Genomic DNA, 16,475 nt, shown 5'->3' on the forward strand with positions numbered 1-16,475 from the left:
TTAGGCAGAGTGGACTTCTACCCAGTGAATATTGTGACGTCAGAAGTTGTGGACGATTGTTTCTGATATTACTTGTGTAGCCACAAAAAGGATAGAGGTGGTTGAGGACTTTCTGTGCAACAGGAAAGAAGATATGAAAAAGGTTCAACTCTGAACTCTCTCTTCAGAGAGAAAAACTCAGAAAGTGAAGGGTGTCCCTGGAACCGATCTCCTGAGCTCTGAAGTAACAGCCTTGAAGAGAATCATTACTGCTCAGTTGAGCTACGGCGAAGAAAAGGAGAAAGCAGTTTCAAGAATCCTCACAAAAGAGATTCTTCCTTTCCCTCCATCCATTTTTGAACATCTTCCGCCACAATCAGCCAAGACATCCTCTGGCTGGAAAATGAGGACAGAGAACAAAACTGTACTGTTGAACTGGCAAAGAAAAAAAGGAGGACTTGCAACATGGCTGGCGACTTTGAAATCTGAAGAAAAAACATCAGCTACAGTACACATCATTGACCTAATGTCCAAAATGAGATCATATCGGCCTGCAAGGTTTGAAAAAGTCAAATCCTTCACGGAAATATTGCTTATATCGTTGTAGCATGATTTTCCAGTGAAATTCTAATTGTCGCACATCGGTACAATGGGCTGCTTGGGAAGCTCATGGACACCGGATCTCCTTTAAATCAGCATGCAGACTCTGACGAGGGAAAGGAAAAAACCTCCAGATTTCCACTCTTAGTATAAACGACGAATATGATGCTGTACTTGCAAGCTCAGTGTATAAAAGCTGGCTCCTCAAAATTTTGTATGAAACCTGGGAGCAGATGGGTGATCAGCTTCCAAACGCACTCAACCTTTTTCGCTCAGGTGGGTTCAAGGAGAGATTCAAAGTGTCTCTCGTCAAGCATGGCTGCAGTCCAACTTTACCAGAACACTGTTACTCCAGTCAAGAAAAGACTGACCAACGCCTTATGACACATGCCAAGTACTCTAGCCGTTACGCATGTAGCATCGTTGTACATGGTAACGACACGGACGTGGCAGTAACCTATGTTAGTTTTCTGAAGAGCTTCAGGCTGAGGGACTGAACGAACTTTTCTTGAAGTTCGCAACTTATATTATCCCAGTGCACGAACTGGCGGATGGAGTCTACTTGTAAAAAGAGGAGCAGATTAAATTACCTTTCGTGCACTGTCTGTCAGGGTGTGACACAATGAACGTTTTCTTCGGCGTCGGGAAAGTCTCTTTCTTAAACACCGCGGCATCTCCAACTTTTGCCTCAAAAATTGTGTCTATGACGGAGCGGATCAAGGATGCAGAAGGGAAGCTATCAGTCGACGCGTTTGGGGAAGTTTACGACCTATCAAAATCCCTGGTCGCTGAAATGTACGGTAAACAGGCCAGATTTAATTCACCGGCCAGTGTAAGGGCTTACATTTGGTGCCAAAAACAAGATGTGAGGAGATTAACACCTTCCAGCCATGCATACGAAGAGCCATATTCGCTACATGGATAATCTTGTCGTCAGTACAGGCTCGGCCGAGCATTCCAGATATACACCTCCATAAATGGGAGATGGCTGAAGGGGGAGTAGATCCGGTTGGCTCAAGCTGTAAAGAAGCACCAAGGCTGGAAGCTTACTGCAGATGCCAGGGTGGAAGATGCTTATGCTTATTTTTCCCGCCAAGTTTCATCCCGATCCCTCCACTCTAAGCGTTTTCCTAGATTTTAGGTTCCACCTCCAACTTCCCCTTCACCGGATCTGGTCAGGATTTAAAGTAAGAGCTCAGAGACATGATATCCTTCCAAACATCAAATTTCATTAAGATCTGATCATTCCTTCGTAAGTTAAAAATACCTCATCTTTCGAATTTTTCAGAATTAACCTCCCCCCCCAACTCCCCCAAAAAGAGCGTATCCATTCCGGTTATGTAAATCACGTATCTAGGACTTATGATGATTTTTCCCATCAAGTTTCATCCTGATCCCTCCACTCTAAGCGTTTTTCGAGATTTCAGGTCCCCCAAAACTCCCCCCAATGTCACCAAATCCGGTCGGGATTTTGAAATAAGAGCTCTGAGACACGATATCATTCCAAACATCAAATTTCGTTAAGATCACTCCTTCGTAAGTTAAGAATACTTTTTGATTTATCAGAATTAACCCTCCACCCTCCAACTCCCCCGAAGAGAGAAGATCCGTTCCGGTTATGTCAATAACGTATCTAGGACTCATGATTATTTTTGCCACCAAGTTTCATCCCGATCCCTCCGCTCTAAGCGTTTTCCGAGATTTTAGGTTCTCCCCCCTTTCACCAGATCCCGTCAGAATTTAAAATAAGAGCTCTGAGACACGACATCCTTCCAAACTTCAAATTGCATTAAGATCCGATCACTTCTTCGTAAGTTTAAAATACCTCATTTTTTCTGATCTTTTAAAATTACCCCCTCCCCAAATCCCCCACAGAGAGCGGATCCGTTCCGGTTATGTCAATCACGTATCTAGGACTTCTGCTTATTTTCCCACCAAGTTTCATCCCGATCCCTTTACTCTAAGCGTTTTCCAAGATTTTAGGTTTTTCCCCTCCAGCTCCCCCCCCCAATGTCACCAGATCTGATCGAGATTTAAAATAAGAGCTCCGAGACACGATATCCTTCCAAAAATCAAATTTCATTAAGATCCCATCACCCGTTCCTAAGTTAAAAATACTTCATTTTTTCTATTTTTTCCGAATTAACCGACTCCCCCCCAGATGGTAAAATAGGGAAAACGACTATTTCTAATTTAATTTGGTGCAGTCCCTGATACGCCTGCCAATTAAAATATTAAAAAATGATTAGAACCGTTAATTATTTATTCGAAATTTTGCGCCCCTAGAAGTTCTGCACAATTGTGAACTCAGGGCAAGTGCCTCTGCCTCCTAAAACCACCTCTTCTGAAATGCAACTGATTAATAGAAGTGCAATCTGTCAAAACCTAAAGATCGTAATATATTCATCGCGAAAACAGGTTTTAATCAATTGTAATTTACTCAACTTCGAAAATTAAGTACAGCATGAGGAGAACACACGGAAACATTAGAATAATTATAATGATGTTGATTTACCATGGTATGAGTATGACTATAATCCCCCCTCCCGCATGTATCTTAGTACAGCCTCCTCATATGTGCCAATCATCTTACACTAAAAAAGAACGGTAAAAGTATTCACTAAAATTATCAAAACACAGTCCTTAGAGGAAAAGAGTTTGAATAACTGATTTTTTGAAATTTGATCAACTTTAAAAATATGCAAAAAACACGCGACAAAACACATGAACAATACAAAAGATCATTGCTGAATCCGTGCAAAACCTCGAAGTCTCGGGATGTAAAACCGTTCCTAGCCCCCCCCCCCCTTTCTCCACATATACCTGACTGCAGTCTTCTATATGCAACAGAAATCAAGAATTAAAAATACATTCCTTTCAAAAACTAGTTATGAGTATCTAACAACAAAACATGTTTTTTACAAAAATGTAAACTAAATTAAGACTATTATATGTATATACAAATATATGTCCTAAATTAAGACAAATCCTTGATTTCACAGACGTCACTAGTCGACAAAGTAGGGACAGTTGCCAAATATGGCATGTCTAACTCTAAATTACCTTTTGTGGAATAGATTTGTTTCAGTAACACTTTTTTAATGAATCAAAATACTTTCTGAAACAAAACAAGGCAGAAAAATAGGCCTCTTTTTATTGAAAATCCTGATAATTTTGTAGAAAATTTTCTAAAACACAAAAAGAATGAAAAAAAAGTACTAGAAAAAAGAAAAGAAAATACGAACATAAATAAATATAAAATGAAATAACATAAATGAGAACAAAACAAGAAAATGCAAGTAGGAACTGACAATTTTTTTCTACGAAAATGTGATGATTTGGTTATACAAACTTCAAGGTTTATTTACAATAATTTCTTACGAAACTTTTACACCCGTTTCTTTCTAATCTGGATGTTTGTAATATACATTGCTATCAGAGGCGCCAATCAGCGGGAGGAGGGAGGTGACTGAAAAGACCCTTTTTTATATTTTCGTTGAAAATTGACCCCCTGACTTTGAGAAACATTTTATTTCTGTCGCCATTTTAAAAGAAAGTGAAGGCAAATGTTTCGTCCCACTGTATTTTCGAGAATCGGCGCTCCTGACTACTAAATTTATTCTTATTTCAAAGGTTGGCTGATATTCCGTTTAAATTACGTGAACAATAGTTTTAATATAAAGAAACTAAAAAAAAAACTTTTTTCACTTGACAACTCTGCACTCATCGTCACTTGAGTCACTAATAAAACATTTCTGCACCTTCTTAATTTTCTTTCTGTGCACAGTTATGTCAAAATCTACATCACCCTCATCATCTAATATGGATTCCCCCTTTTGGCTACGTTTCCTTTCCTCAATACTAGTTTGCTTCCCTCTGGAAGTCTCACAATTCGCAACCTTCTGCATCTCCGAATTTGAGCTGATAAGAGATTGGTCAACGGAACTGACTGAAGAAACCTTGTGAGTGTTTTTACTGATGAGAGGGGTGGCTGGTTTTGATGTCACCAAGGACCTTCCAGGTAGTTCCATTGTAACTGTAGTTTTTCCAGAAACTACACTGTTCATTCGAGGACCTAGATTATAAATTTAACATTTAATACATGATCTTGGTGATTTTATGGAAATTTATTTAAATCTTATTTGTTAGATCTCCCATGATATATACGTTTAAACAATATGGGAAAGATATAATTCTGCTATATATTAGCACATCAGTGAGGTTGGGGATAAATGTTATTGGAACTGTAGTCAAAATGCATTAGCTACAATTGATTTGCATATTATGAAGCAAGAACTGTTTTCTTAACATGTTTCCTTCTCAACAGCCCCAATTCTATGCTTATACCAAGACATGTACTTAAATAGTTTTAGTAAATTTAGCTAAATATAACCCAGTCTGACTTTTCAATCTCAACAGAGTCTTAAGCTCAGACCTCTTCATCTACGGTAAGTGGGTTCATTTTGATGTATCCTTCTGTCAAATGCAACTAGGTGGCGAAGTTTATATTTTGACAAGGTTAGGTTTTATAAAAGTTCCTACTGTCACAAACTTACCTCTGCAGTGAGCAATCTTACCCTATTGATTTGCATGACAAATGTGCGAATCTGACGTAAAATATGGAAAAGAAGTACAAAAATTGTGAGGGATTTTGACTAACTATTCTCACAGAATCGACCATAAAACTCGTAAAACGTGAAATTCAATTCAATAAATGACACAAAAAGTGAAAGTAGAATGTGACTAGCTAAACTGAAGCCGCGCAGACACTATTGGCCGCATGGATTCTAGAAAGAAAACTGGCGTACAAAAAAAGAAGTACTAGTGGACATTAACTAGCAAAACTAATGCTGCCGTTACATTATTGACCGCAAAACATTAGAAAAGGAACTAGTGTATACATAGGCTGCATAGATTTTAGAAAGGGAACTAGTGTGTAAATTGGCCGCATAGATTTTAAAAACGGAACTGGTAAAAAAAGTAATAGGGGATGGTGACTAGAAAAACCGAAGCCGCCATGAAAATATTGGCCGAATAGATATTAGAAAGGGAGCCAGTGTGAAAACAGAACGCACGGACTCTAGAAAGGGATCTGGCGTGTAAATTAACCAAATGGATTTTAGAAAGGAAACTGGTGTATAACAGTGAGTAGCAAAACTGAAGCCGCCATGACAAAATTGGCCGCATGGATTTTATAAAGGAAACTGGTGTATAAAGCGGCCGCATAAATTTTAGAAAGGGAACTGGGTTATAAAAGATGTATTACAGGACAGTGACTAGCAAAAGTGAAGCCGCCATGACAATGTTGGCTTCACAGATGTTAGAAAGGGAACTGGTGTATAAATAGATAGACCGCATAGGGTTTAGAAAGGGATATGGTGTGTAAACTGGCCGCATAGATTTTAGAAAGAAAATTTGGGTTTAAAAAAGTAATATTGAACAGTAAGTAGCAAAACTGAGGTCATGATGACAATAATGGCTGCATAGATTTTAGAAAACGAACTGGTGCATAAATTTACCACACATATTTTAGAAAGCGATCTGGTGTACAAAAACAGTAATAGGGGACAATGGCTAGCAAAACTGAAGCCGCCATGACAATATTGGCAGCATTAATGTTAGAAAGGGAATGGTGTATAAATGAAAACCGCATAGACTTTAGAAAGGGATCTGGTGTGTAAATTGACTTAAGAGATTTTAGAAAGGGAACTGGCACATGAAAAAGTAATAGTGAAAAATAAGTAGAGAAAGTGAAGCTGTCATGACAATAATGGCCGCATAGATTTTAGAAAACGAACTGGTGCAGAAATTGACAACACAGATTTCACTAGCAAAACTGAAGCAGACACGACAAAATAGACCGCATAGACTTTAGAAAGGATCTGGTGTGTAATTTGGTCGCATAGATTTTAGAAAGGAAACTGGTGTATAAAAAAGGTAATGCATAACAGTAAGTAGCAAAACTGAAGTCGCCTTGACAATGATGACGGCATAGATTTTAGAAAGCGAACTGGTGCACAAATTGACAACGTATATTTTAGAAAGGGAACTGGTATACAGAGTGGCCGTATAGATTTTAGAAAGGGAACTGGTATAAAAAGAGGGCATTACGGGATCAGTGATTAGCAAAACTGAAGACGCCACGGCGATATTGGCCCCACAGATGTTAGAAAGAGAACTGGTGTATAAATTGACTACAAAGGGTTAAGAAAGGGATTTGGTGTGTAAATTGGCCACATATTAGTAGTCGGCGGATTGTGGATTTAAATGCAGCCCTAACCCTGCTTTTAAATGCAACCTCATCCCTGGATTTCGATGGGAGTCCTATCCTTTGCAATCCCAGTCCTGACACGTTTTAAACTTCTTCACGACGCAGGCGCATGTTACGCCATAAGGAATGCTTTCTAAGAGACACATGTACATGCTATGTCATAGGGAATGTTTTCTAAAAGACGCATTTGCATGTTACGTAATTGGAGTAGAGGGAGACGCGATCTTGCGTGACTTGTTGGATTTGCTTCAGTATTATTTCTGCATCGGAAGGATTAACACCTACATCTTATTTTTTAAAAATGAAGACAAGATATCCCAAGAAGACGAGTGTACATGATAAAGTTGTCGTAGCGATGAATACTGATAAAGAGAAATATCTAAATGATAAAGCAAGTGCTAATCGCGATCTTATTGGAAATGTACACGTGCGTTGTCATGACAGTAAGGAGTTAAGTTTCTTTGGAATACCAAGAAAACTCAAGTGTTATAGAGGTGGATATGTGAGTGTAACATCTCCAGAAAAGTTAGTGTTGAAAGAAAACAAAAACCTAAAACTTTTTGTTGATGACGAAGGCGAACTTCTTGCTGATGGTAAAAGTTACCCGTTGATAGATCTTATCACCATCCTCCTACTATTACCATTCAACGAAAGGTAAAAAGAAGACAAATGTAGCCCCGCAACGTCATGCGAAATGTCTTGTCTAGATGTCGAAATTGTTACCTATGTAAAAAATAATTTGGTAACAGACAGAGAAATTGCGAGTAAAACAAACTAGGTACTAGCAGACATTATCTGCAAGGAAATTTTGTTACTAGTGAGATTCATAGTTAGTCTATAATCGGTGGTGAGAGTGTCAGGATTAAAAATGACCGGAATTGATGAGCAAAAAATCATAAGGAAAATAGTGAATTTAGAAAAATGTCTGATTCTAGATGATGATCTTCTAGAGTTATCTCTTCAAAGGAAAATATTTTCTCAAAGAATGGTTAACGATTTAATGAGAAATGAGTCTCCGTCTATGGACTATTATAGGAACTTTTACATCATGGCCCATATGCATCTACTCAATTTATTGATATATTAATTGCAACAAAACAAAATAATGTTGTAATTTTGCTTTTGAACACTACCTAGACGGTCATATCGCATGGCAACAAGAAACAAACCGACATTAAAAAAATCCTGTCTGAACATGTTTTGCGACGTCACTTCTCCTCCTAAAAGACTATCAATTTTTCCAGTTACTTTCTTTTTAGAAGTGAGACAACAGTCAATCTCGAAAAATGTTTTACACATGCCCACTATGTTTGCATACATTGAGCAGCTGGACATCTTGTGAAAACTGTACTTTTGTTGCTGACTAAAATGAGAAGTGTAGGTTCTGCACTCCATGTAAATTGCATAGAGGATAGACAGTGCGAATTAAAGACTGTAATTACTGCCTCGAAGAGACTTCTGGATCTCATATTAGAGGCTTCCTATGCTCCAATTGTCACTATGATAAATGTGATCAACAGAAAAATACATACCCTGGTGTGATTGCAAAAAAACTCTAAAAATGATTTCAGTTTATTTTAAGAGACTGGTATCACCCTGGTTTTAAATTACTTTGTGAAGAAAAACCTGGTCTACATTTCAATTCCTGGAATAATAAAAGTCGGGTTTTTGCGACATCGCTGCGGCGATACCGGCTACTATGACTATAAACATACATACTTTTATTTGGCTGTTACAGAAAGTGATTCTTTATACGAGAATTTACTCTTCATACGACTCTTCATACGAATGCAACATTGCTTCAAATAAGCAAATTGAACCACGTGAATTTTATAATTTGAACCAAAATATTATTATTGACTTTACAAAGAGACATAATAAAATGAAGTTACATTATTTTGTACAAAATGTGACCATGACTTTGCTGCCAAGATGAATACACGTTGAATCCTTACGAGCTGCCGCCACTTACGGTTTTCGATGATTACCTATACGTAGAAGAAGAAATCTAAAGGACAGAGTTTTTGTACATACAAGTTTTATTAATAAACGAATTTACAAACATTTCAAAGCATCTCACTCTTAGGGCACTAAAATTTACATTATACAGACATAAAAGGGTATTTTCAACCAGGAAGGCGTTCAATCGAAGATTGTCACCATAAATCCTAGAAAATACACTGTAAGTATATCCGCGACATCAAAAAAAATTATAGTGCCCGAGAACCACAACTTTGGGTTGATAAATCTTGTACTGGCTTCCGATTTTGAATAATAGATTTTTCACTTTGCCCAAGAAAGTTTTTAATGCGAGGACAGGCCAAGAGGAACTGAAAAGTCTAATGTTCTTCGCTGTTTGAAAGATGTAGAGCCAATGCCCAAGATTTACAGTTGATGGGCTACTATTAACAATGATAAGGGTATTATTAAAACTTTGAATATGCTTGAGGAAATCAGAGAGTTCGCAATAACATTTGTATTTGGAAATGTAAGGATCCAAATTGAATAGATTGATTATTTGATTCGTGTTCATGGTGCAAAGTGTAAGACAACACTGCCATCAGGGGTAATTTCCCAATAGGTTTCAAATTGATTTAGCGAGATTAATGCAATCTCTCTTCCAAAGGCTCGGCAAAGGTAAACTCTAAGCGTACTGTACCCGTTTGAACAATATTCATATCTTGGGTACCGGACAAATCTAATACAATGATACCATGGGTTTTCGCAAGCATTTTTTCTGTTGTACCTTTTTCAAATAATTGTGAATCTCGATGTAGTGATTGCATTGCCAATTTATATAGGGTCGTGTAGGATTTATCAAAGAACAGATAGTAGAGTGGAATTCCATTTACTTTGCAGACAAAAGATTAGTCCTAACATTTCAAAGTCATGTTAATAATTCGCCGGGATCGAACGGCACTAGCACTTCTTACAAAAGCCAAAGCAAGTTTTGAAGGAATTACACCATTGATAAATGATGAGTTGGAATAGGCACGTGTACCCATGGCAATAAGTCATTGATTCGTGATTGTATTAGGAACGAGAAATTTGATATTATTTCCACTAGCTCTTAATTTTTCAATTGCCAAAGTAACATAACTCGTAACTTGTTGTTTTCGGATATGGAGTATTGCCGAAGTAAGAAAGACTACTACATCAGGTGCGTGTCAACTACTTTTTGCAAAATAAATTGGATTGAGATAGTAGTAGCTTTATATCAATTTTAACATTGGGAGGCAACCCTAGAGGTATATTAAATATCTCATGAATTGTTTTCCCAACCAACTGTAAATCTTGAGTTGTCAGATCTCTAAGTATATTGCTATTGTCAGTGCCCGTTTCATATTCATATCTAATAGCCACATCTCTCAATTTCTTGTAAAACATTTGAGTCATCAACATGAATTGTAAATAGCTTACGTACTTTGAAAAATTTTAGAAGCGACAATAAAACTTAAAAAGAACACAAACTGTTCCGTACATGAAACGGGCTTTCCCCTCCTCAACAACCCACTCTTTACGTTCAAGTGCTTTATTGTGTTAAAAAGAAGAGTTGTGAGAAAGAGTCAAACTTAGCGTAAAGACGGGGCATTGAGAAGGAAACAGCCTCTTTCATTTAGGGAATAATTTCTGTTCGTTTTAAGTTTTACTTCGCTCTTTACTTTCAGTTAAGAAACTTGTGTTTTCGATTTAATTTCTGAACGTTTCAAATTAATGCAGCTTTTGATTTTGGCTCACCGTACATGACTAATTAAAACGAAATTTTCATATCAATTTTACTTTTTTGGCTAAATGGCTTTATTACTGTTTTGATCGGACGATTTTGAGAAAAAACAAGGCGGGGAAGGGGGCCTAGGTGCCGTGCAATATTTTTGGTTACTTAAAAAGGCCAGTAGAAATTTTGAATTTATTTACGGACGCTTTTATTATTAGTAAATATACGTAACTTACAAACTAACTTACGTAACGAACTTATATATTCTTATATTTTTATTACATATATGAAGGGGTTCATTCCCTCGTCAATACCTCGCTCTTTACACTATAGTTCATATTTTGTTTCAATTCTTTAAGAATGACCCCTGAAACACAAAAGAAGTTCAATTAGAATAAATAGCTCTTTTGTAATTACTAAAAATACTTTAGCCCAAAGAGTGAGGTATTGAGGAGGGAACGAACACCTTCACCTTCCTCCGTAATAACTTCTGTTCGTTTTAAGTTTTAATGTTTCTCCCTATTTCCAGATGAAAAAATTGTTTTTTTATTTACTTTCTCACTGTTTTTTAAATAATGCTGGAAAATCCTGTGCCCACTTCATGAAAATTCTCTTCTCTCCTGATAAATTCCTCCATGGAAATATAATCTCATGTAACCCAGTCCCCCAGCCCACTCACCACTAAAATAATCCGTCCTGAAAACGTCAGTATACCTCCCAGTAACCAATACTATAAGTAACGAATGGGCGAAGTTCATACCTTGCAGCCCTTCTCCTGGGGACTTTTAGAAAAAAATGAGCGTATGAGGGGGCCTAGTTGCCCCCCAATTTTTATTCACTTAAAAAGGGCCCTAGAACTTTTAATTCCTGATACAACGAGCCCTATTACGACATTCTGCGACCACTGAGTCAATAAGATCACATCTGAGAAAAAAAAACAAACAACAAAACAACAAAAAAACAAACAAACATGCAAAAAATACAAAATTCTACATTTTTGTAGATAGGAGCTTGAAACCTCTACAGTAGGGTTCTCTGATACGTTGAATCTAATGGTGTGACTTTCATTAAGATTCTATGACTTTTAGAGTGTGCTTCCCTCTTTTTCTAAAATAAGGCAAATTTCCCCAGGCTAGTAACTTCTAATGGGTAAGACTAAAGGTGGTGAAACTTATATGTTGAAAATCAACATAAAAATCCAATTCTTTTTATGCATGTATTGGTATCAAAATTCCGTTTTTTTAGAGTTTCGGTTACTATTAAGCCAGGTCGCTCCTTACTACAGTTCGTTACCACGAACTGTTGAATAGGAAAGAAACGTCGAATTGCATCACATTCTGCGGTATACTCGTGGAGAAGCCATAACCAGTGTTTAACTGACTCAATGTACGGAGCCCTTACACAATATAAAATCCCCTTTAATCTTTAAGTTCTCTCTCTTCATATTCTGTGTCGTACTGTAACACTGAAACCCCAATCTTTAAATGCTCGTTAGCCCTCCTAAAATGTTAATCCCCTTAAGTGTTACAGGACACTGCCCCTTTAACAGGTTAAGTCTACTTTAGGAAACTAAGCACCATCTCCACCTCCATTAACTGTCAAATTTTTCAAATATATCTTACTAGAATCACCTCTTGATAATTTATGTCCTTTGACGAGGACTGAATACTCGAGACACTCTAAGGCCGTATCGTAACAAAAGTGTTGTAGACCACAACACACTCTCAGATCTGCATTATAATTTCTAAAATTAGCCTTCTTCCTTCTGCCTCTTAAATAGCTTCCTTTTTTAAGTTTCGTTACACTCACGTCTATATAAATAAATCTATCAAGCAGCTGCTATTTTTATTATGATTCCCTACCATATTAAAAATACTACCAACCCAATCTGAAAAAAACCCCTTAAAATTACAAAAATCCAGACAAAGCGTCCGTATTTCCGTTTGAAGGTAATGCTAGTACATATTACCGGAGTTTTTATTTTAAAAAATATTTTTCGAACGATGGATGCTTTAATGCTATCCCTATCTCCCACCTCCTCAATGTGTTTTTCCGAAATTTTGCTGACATAGGAGTGCGGCATGTATACTGGATCCGCAGTACTACCACTTGTAAGAGTATTGAAGGGATCTCCAGACTCAACTTTTAAAAACATAAATATTGCACAAAGCGGTTTCAGTAAGGTAAAAATCGGGCAATACAGGAGCTTCCCCAGTATCACTGTGAGGGGGGACTGTTCATCTAGCACCCTCTCGACTTTGCTAGGTGGCACTTGTTCTAATAGATTGTTTAAAAACTCCCAGTCGAAGCTGAGATCCTTCACGATACTATCCAAATCAAAATTTGGGTAAAATATACAAATAGATCTCACCCAAAACTATAATCCTCCTAAGACCAAACTACCGGCCAGTTAAGAATCTAATGACCAGAAATGGGCCTTCAAAGAGACCCTACGCACCATAGACCCCACACTACGAACTATAAATTTAAGACCGAAAATTACCCCATTAAAGTGGGTAAGTTGTCCCCTTTACGTTTCACCTATTACAATGTTCTAAAGAGTCCTAAAATATATACGGAGGGGGATGTTGTGTGTATTGGTGCTGCTCCAAAGAGGTCAGTGGGCAGATTGCCCATCAAAAGCTCGATATCATTATTGGCGGCCTGAAAAAAGAATACGTATTCTTATTCCCTTTGATGTATTTATGATTTTAAGCTGTAAAAAGAGTATTAAGCCAGTGGCTCCTCTCATAATAACGGACCAGGGGCCCGTTATTATGCTAAAAAGGAATATTAATCTAAGGATCCGCAAATCTCCATTCTTAGGAGGAACAGTAAAACGCTTTAAAAGAATAGAATAAGTTATTTTTTGAAATAGGAAGATCCTAGTTATTCCCCCTTTTATTAACCTAAATAAAATTTATTATTTTTAGCCATTTCCCTAGGATCTTCCCTCAAAACCATTGACAGCACCCCTAGAGTAAACTAAAAGGAATACGTCACTTTTTAAATATGGGAAATATCACCAGTGTTCTTAATATTTCCCAAACAACTTTAGTTTTTAGCGAAGAACCATTCAAAGCATTTACTTGGCTGAAAAGAATGGGCGATTTTTAGGATAGGGCAATACCATTAAACTCCGCCCTACGTCTTAGTTATTTCTCCCATTGTTAGTCTGAAACCTATAGGGGGGTTAGTCTAGACCTTTCCTATATGAGGAATCTAAACTTTCTTAGCCTTAATAAGGTTAAGTTAACAGAAAAAACTTCAATTAGCAAATATTACCGTCCGTAAATATTTCCTTGTGTTTTTATTCTTAATATAATACAGTGAAGGAAAACATTGGAGCTATACAAGTTTTTTACAAGTGTGTTTAAATGCAATAGAAGAACATTCTGAAAAATGCTCTGGTGCCTACATACTTTCCCTCCTTCTTTATCATTGTCAGAAACCTTCACTCTCCAACTTAAATTGTCAACTTTATATACAAGTATGTGAGAATAAAAGTGGTTTTCACAATAAACTTTTTTCAAAGAAAAGTAAAAGCTTTAAAAAATTTGCCATTGTTCAGTCGTCTGAGAATTTTACTGCTTCAATTCAAGGCCAAGAATTCAAAATCAAAATCACAATGCAGCAATCAATTGTGAATACAGGGTTTCGTCTGGATCCGAGTACACTGATTTACAATTGTTTCCTTAAAGAGCGATACAATAGGCTTAGTAGGTGCTTCAAAATAACTTCCCAGGAAAAGTCTGTGGACCCCCCCGTTTTCGAAAACTAATCCCCCTTTTCAATATAGTGAAAAGTAGAATTCTTAGAGAGTTAGGGTACTCTGTTTATGGGAAATATGTATAATAGAATAAGCTTTAGGAAAAAGCTACACAACTTCAGGATTAAACCTGGCCCTATCCCGGGGGGGGGTCAAATAATTTGATATTATTGTAAAAAAAATGACACTTTCTTTTGCTTCTTTGCGAATTGCAAAAACCCCAGTTTGCAATTCGCTTGAAATATCATAGTGTTCAATTTTTCCGGTTGGTAAGAGTCCCTTTCATGCAATTATCAGAAGAGCAGCTGTCCAGTGAAAAGTAAACCTTTAGATCATTAATGGTTTAAGCACAAAATCTTCTAGCAACCTTCTAGAATATGCTTCGATTAGCAGATAAGTGCATCAACATTGCAGACGGGCTAAAAGCGTATATTTTGCGAGAAAATCAGAATATTCTATCACTGGGAGAACCATACAATAGCGGGAGGGAGGTTTTTTTTATAGATGTTTATCTAATATAGAGAATTATAGTAGGTTCAACTGGTGTATGCGCACCTTATTTTTCGGTTAGGCGAGGGTATAGGAAGAGACCTGTTGATATCTTTGAGACATATCCGTTTTTTGAAAGTTGTGTCACCTTCAAGATCTTATGTAAGATTTGATATTTCCTTTCTAATACCCGTTTTTATAGCCTCACAGGAGACAATTGAAAATTACTCGGTTACCGTTAGAAAAATAGTGGATGACACTCCTGTTTTCCTGGAAATAGCAGAATACCAACAAGCCTTTGTTCATAGGAAAATCAATAGTCTCTCTAACGGTTCTCCACGTAGGAAATGGCGGTGAAAATCCCTCGTTTTATAACAAAAAATAGATGAAAATATTGGGATTATGTAAGGACCATGCCCTTATTTGAGGGATTACTCTTAAAATTTTTAAAAGTAAATCATGATTTGGCGGGTTCTCAAAAGTTTTTAAAGAACAATCTTAGAAATCCTGGAGTAAAGAAACCCAGAAAGTTTTTTGTTAAAAGAACCAAAGAAACTATCAGGTAAAACCCAAAGAAATCCTGATTGTTTTTTTTTACAATATTTTAAATATTCAAAGAAACTATTAGGTAACAAGCTAACATATTACGCAAAGGTATACATTCCCAATGACGTAACATGCACCTGCTAGCTATCATGGAATGATGGGATACGGATCTCACGGAATCCAGGGATACGGCTGTCGTGCAAAGGTGGGATAGGGATGTCGTGGAACGGTGGGATAGGGGTGGCACGGGAATGGTGGGATAAGGCTGTCGTGGAAACTGGAACCCCTTCACTGCTTAAATCAATTCATTATTTTATATACTGTGTAATGATTTAAACTTATTATTTTTATGCCTAAGTTTTAAAATAATTTTAATTGTATGTTGATAGTTACTGGCATCACAGCTCCTGTAGGACTATGAAAAGCGTTATAGACTATTTACTTTTGACTCATAAAAAATATTCTTGTTTTTTATGCTTGGCTTTTGTGTATTCAGCAAAAGGGTAGTTTTCTGTAATCCTACAAACATAGAAAAATGTTACCAGTTGATTTATTTGCATTAGTTTTATTGATATAAGTTAGATAGGCTATGAAGTAATAATTTTTGTTCATTTTATGCATAAAAAACAGACGTATCATTAAATAGACACCAGACCGCATGGGATTTTGCAAGTTCCTTGCGCGTTTTCTTCTTTGTCTCCAGTAAACGCGTTAATTTTGAAATTCGTAAACGTGTTAATTTTTAAACTTCAAAACTTAACTCTAGCAAACTCATTAACTTTGAAACTTATACTAAGGGTAATTGTGGGAGAACTTTTCCACAGAGGAGGGGATTTCCGGAACGATTTTAAAAACAAACAGCAACTAAAGTCTTTCAAATGAAATTAAGCTACCGAAAAAAAATTTCGCCAAGAATTGTCTGCAAGAAATTTCCCTAGCGGGGAGGGAGGGGGGTTATTTTACAAGGGAACAACTTTCCATGGAGGGGAACCCAACTTTCCTCCATTATTTGATAATGATCAGAAAAAAACAACAAGTTTTATCAACTAAAAGTAAGGATGAACATCAAAACTTAAAACGAACAGAAATTATTACGTATATGAGGG

The 16,475-nt window shown here is 36.9% G+C and overlaps 1 protein-coding gene across 5 annotated transcripts in view; it reads right to left on the reverse strand.

Annotated features, from left to right (window-relative positions):
- Positions 1–2,994: 2,994 nt before the first annotated feature.
- LOC136026162 (ATP-dependent DNA helicase Q1-like) overlaps positions 2,995–16,475 on the reverse strand; it is a 110,297-nt gene continuing 96,816 nt past the window's right edge. For 4 of the 5 annotated variants that reach the window (XM_065702472.1, XM_065702469.1, XM_065702468.1 and 1 more), the window contains exon 12: positions 2,995–4,654. In XM_065702472.1, the coding sequence (XP_065558544.1) occupies positions 4,284–4,654 (371 nt within the window). In that variant the 3' untranslated portion in view covers positions 2,995–4,283. Of the gene's footprint in view, positions 4,655–8,861; positions 9,019–16,475 lie in introns of those variants that run through there. The other variant, XM_065702473.1, reaches the window with a different exon arrangement.

This window comes from Artemia franciscana, chromosome 4, assembly GCF_032884065.1.
Source record: "Artemia franciscana chromosome 4, ASM3288406v1, whole genome shotgun sequence".
NCBI lineage: Eukaryota > Metazoa > Arthropoda > Branchiopoda > Anostraca > Artemiidae > Artemia > Artemia franciscana.